The sequence below is a fragment of the Phoxinus phoxinus genome (genome assembly GCF_949152265.1).
Source record: "Phoxinus phoxinus genome assembly, chromosome: 20".
NCBI lineage: Eukaryota > Metazoa > Chordata > Actinopteri > Cypriniformes > Leuciscidae > Phoxinus > Phoxinus phoxinus.
Genome location: NC_136895.1, coordinates 4,389,905 through 4,393,320, shown reverse-complemented (window position 1 = coordinate 4,393,320; position 3,416 = coordinate 4,389,905). Strand labels below are relative to the sequence as shown.

Genomic DNA, 3,416 nt, shown 5'->3' with positions numbered 1-3,416 from the left:
TGTCACGCAAGACCCATTTATGTGTTCCCAGTTCAAACCCATGCCCACTTGGCCCATAAAAATGTCATGCAAGACCCATATATGTGTTCCCAGTTCAAACCCATGCCCACTTGGCCCATAAATATGTCATGCAAGACCCATATATGTGTTCCCAGTTCAAACCCATGCCCACTTGGCCCATAAATATGTCATGCAAGACCCATTTATGTGTTCCCAGATCAAACCCATGCCCACTTGGCCCATAAATATGTCATGCAAGACCCATTTATGTGTTCCCAGATCAAACCCATGCCCAGATGGCCCATGCCAGTCCCTTATGGGGCCCATGTAATCAGCTCATATGGGCTTCCTATGTGGGACTCGTACTACAAAACCTACATGGGACCCGCTGATTTCACCCAGCCAAAGCCCATGCCCACACAGTACCCATGGAACCCGTAGTTAACCCATCTGGGCCCCACGTGTCATTGCTGGCTGGGCTGACACCCCTGCGCTTCATACTTCGTGCGTAACTTTGTGAATTCTATCTCTCGCTTAGCAATGGTGTCAAGTTCAAGTTGATTCTTGTAAATCTCGCCGAAAGCCTTTATGATCCGTTGAAGTGCCAATGTAATAGCTAAGATGCCACACACAACACTGACAACGGCGCTACACTTGCCTAGTATGGTTCTAGGGTACATGTCTCCATAACCCACTGTGGACATGGAACTTGCGGCCCACCAGAAGGACTGTGGGATGCTGGTGAACATAGATTCCGGGTGGCTCTCCTCTATTGTGTATTCCAACGCCGAGAACAGGAAAATCACCACGCTCGTGGATACGAAAAGCTGACTCAGCTCTTTTATGCTGCTTTTAAGCGCTATTGCGATAGTTCGCAGACCCGATGAATGATGCGCAAGTTTGAAGACGCGCGCAATACGCATGACGCGCAACGCAATGCGCGTGACGCGCAACACTCGCGCTGCCCACTGAACATGTCCCTGCTCCAACTTGGCAGTATCCAGAATCAACATCAAGTAAAAAGGCATGATGGTTAGAAAGTCTATTATGTTCATGAAGGAACTCATAAAACATAATTTCTTGGAAGAGGCCACGAATCGCAAAATATATTTCACTGTAAACCAGCTGATGCAAGTCTTCTCGATGGAGTCAAAGATCGGGTGTTCCACCAGGTTACCCTCGGCATCTTGCACTCGGAGCTCCGGCATGGTGCTCACACACATGGTCACAGTGGAGAGCAGGATAAACGTGACCGACACAATTCCGATTACGCGCGCTGCTAAAGATGACTTTGGTTTCCCAATTAGGTTCCGCAGCGACGCTTGGAACCTCTGGCCTCTAGTGACCGTCACATCCTCTTTCTGGGCGTTCAGAAGGACCTTGACCTTCTCTGCTATTTGCACCAACTTAGTTTCCGTCTCATCTAAATTGCTTTTACAGAGTCCATCTAGATGTTTCACGTCGATTCCCCAAAAGTCCATCTCTCTCTTGAAGTGAATGGGACAGATTCCTCGCTTTATTTGAATCTTTCTCTGGTAATAATACAGCTCTAGGATGCATTTAAAAGCCGCTGGGTCTCTATCGAAATAAAACTCTCGCTTTAAGTCGTCGAAGTCATCGCAGAGAGCAGAAAGGTCTTCTCGTGTGGAATCCGTGGCTCGGTTCACCAGCTCAGCCAAACGCGTCTCGGGATATCGGTTCAGCACGTCCCCGTAGAGAATGTACTTGACACCACCGATGTTCACAGCAATCTCCGTCTCCTCGCTCGCCTCTGAGCCGTTACAGTCCGCGTAACGAGTCCGCGGGAACTTCCACATTTCAACTGCTAATCCAGAGGTAAAACAAAATGACAGAACTGTAGGTTATGAAAAGCAACATGCCAGTGACTAAAAATTACACAATTATTTAGGCAAAAATGTAAAAAATAAAATAAATAAATATCTGAGCTATTGTTTAAACAAAAACTTTAAATTAATGTTTTAAAACCATGTGAACACGTCATTGAACAATAGGCTAGGCCTACTTTTGACTAATGTCATCTTGACAGTCATTAATGAACAGTAGGCTAGCTACTAAAGGCAAACTTTTCAGATACAATTTTGATTAGCTTGTCTGAATGTGAATGTTCAAATTTAAAGGCAGTTATGATAACACTTACTTCTGTTGTCTGTGAAGAAAGTCTTGAAAAAGTGTCAAAGAACGTGTTTTGTCATGCCAGTGCGCTGCTTTTCAACAGTTCTGTTGGTTTTGACCGTTGCGCTCGCGTCTTTTGAAATCCAAGTTTCATATAAAAACATTTAGGGTAATGTGTAGAAAGATGTGGGAAGATGACCCCCTTAAGAGCAATGTTAATTTACTTTAAAATTGTTAAATATTTAGATATAAGTTTAGCATGCACAGGATGATGACGTATCAGACAATGTGTTATTAAATAAATAAAAACAAAATAAAACAAACATTTGCACATTTAGTTGCTATAACACAAAATGTAAAATTATACAAATCATTCCACTGGAATCGCAGACAAAAGATCCACCTGAAAGGTACATTTATTCTCTGACGTGTACACAGACCTATGCATATTTACATATCTGGTTGCCTTTATTTTTAATTGAATATACCAAATTTTAATTGAATTTTAGGCCTACCATAATAGCAACACCATGAATACAACGATGTCTGAGATGTACATCTAACTTATGGAATTATTGAATAATAGCCCATTACATTAAAATATAATAACACGTCACATATATTGTGGATTACACGCATACAGCGCTTTTTCTGTATTTAATTCTGAAACATCCCCATCTAGTGTTGAAAAGTAGTAAATGCAGTGCAGTAAATTGTATCACTTGACAAAATTGCCAGTCTGCTTAACTTTTGCAATCCACGCAATGCACTACTACTTACATACTTAGCAATTAATGTTTCAAAATAAACATCTTCAGATTCTTGTGTTGAAAATGATTTATTTCTTACTCATAGTTCTCCCAAGGTTTTTTTCTCCATTCTGTCCCTGATGGAGTTTTGGTTCCTTGCTGCTGTTGCCTTCCTTCTGGCTTGCTTAGTTGGGGACATTTAATATTCAACAATATTATAGATCTGCCTTAAAGGTGGACGATGATGAAATAGTTTTTTGTATTATTTTCATGTTATCACTGTGAAGCTGCTTTGATACAATCTGTATTGTAAAAAGCGCTATATAAATAAAGGTGACTTGACTCTGAGAACCTTTCTATTATTTGACTCAGAGGGCATGTTGTTTTCCTCAGAAGTCTTTTGTTCAGGTGTTCCTCATATTAAAAGCACTGAAGTTGTGGGCCAGATGTGTTGCTGAACTCTTGAAGAGGGCCGTCAGTGTTGATCTGCAGCTGCAGTGTGTGTTGCTCAGGAGCTCGATGTTCTGATGGAGC

General features: G+C 41.9%; 1 protein-coding gene across 1 annotated transcript; it reads right to left on the bottom strand.

Annotated features, from left to right (window-relative positions):
* Positions 1-464: 464 nt before the first annotated feature.
* On the bottom strand, positions 465-1,830 carry LOC306988801 (voltage-gated potassium channel regulatory subunit KCNF1-like; the record flags this gene model as incomplete). The annotated part of the gene is made up of 1 exon (XM_079593949.1): positions 465-1,830. The coding sequence occupies exon 1, from the start codon at positions 1,815-1,817 to the stop codon at positions 465-467; it is 1,353 nt and encodes a 450-aa protein (XP_079450075.1). The 5' UTR covers positions 1,818-1,830.
* Between the last annotated feature and the right edge of the window lie 1,586 nt (positions 1,831-3,416).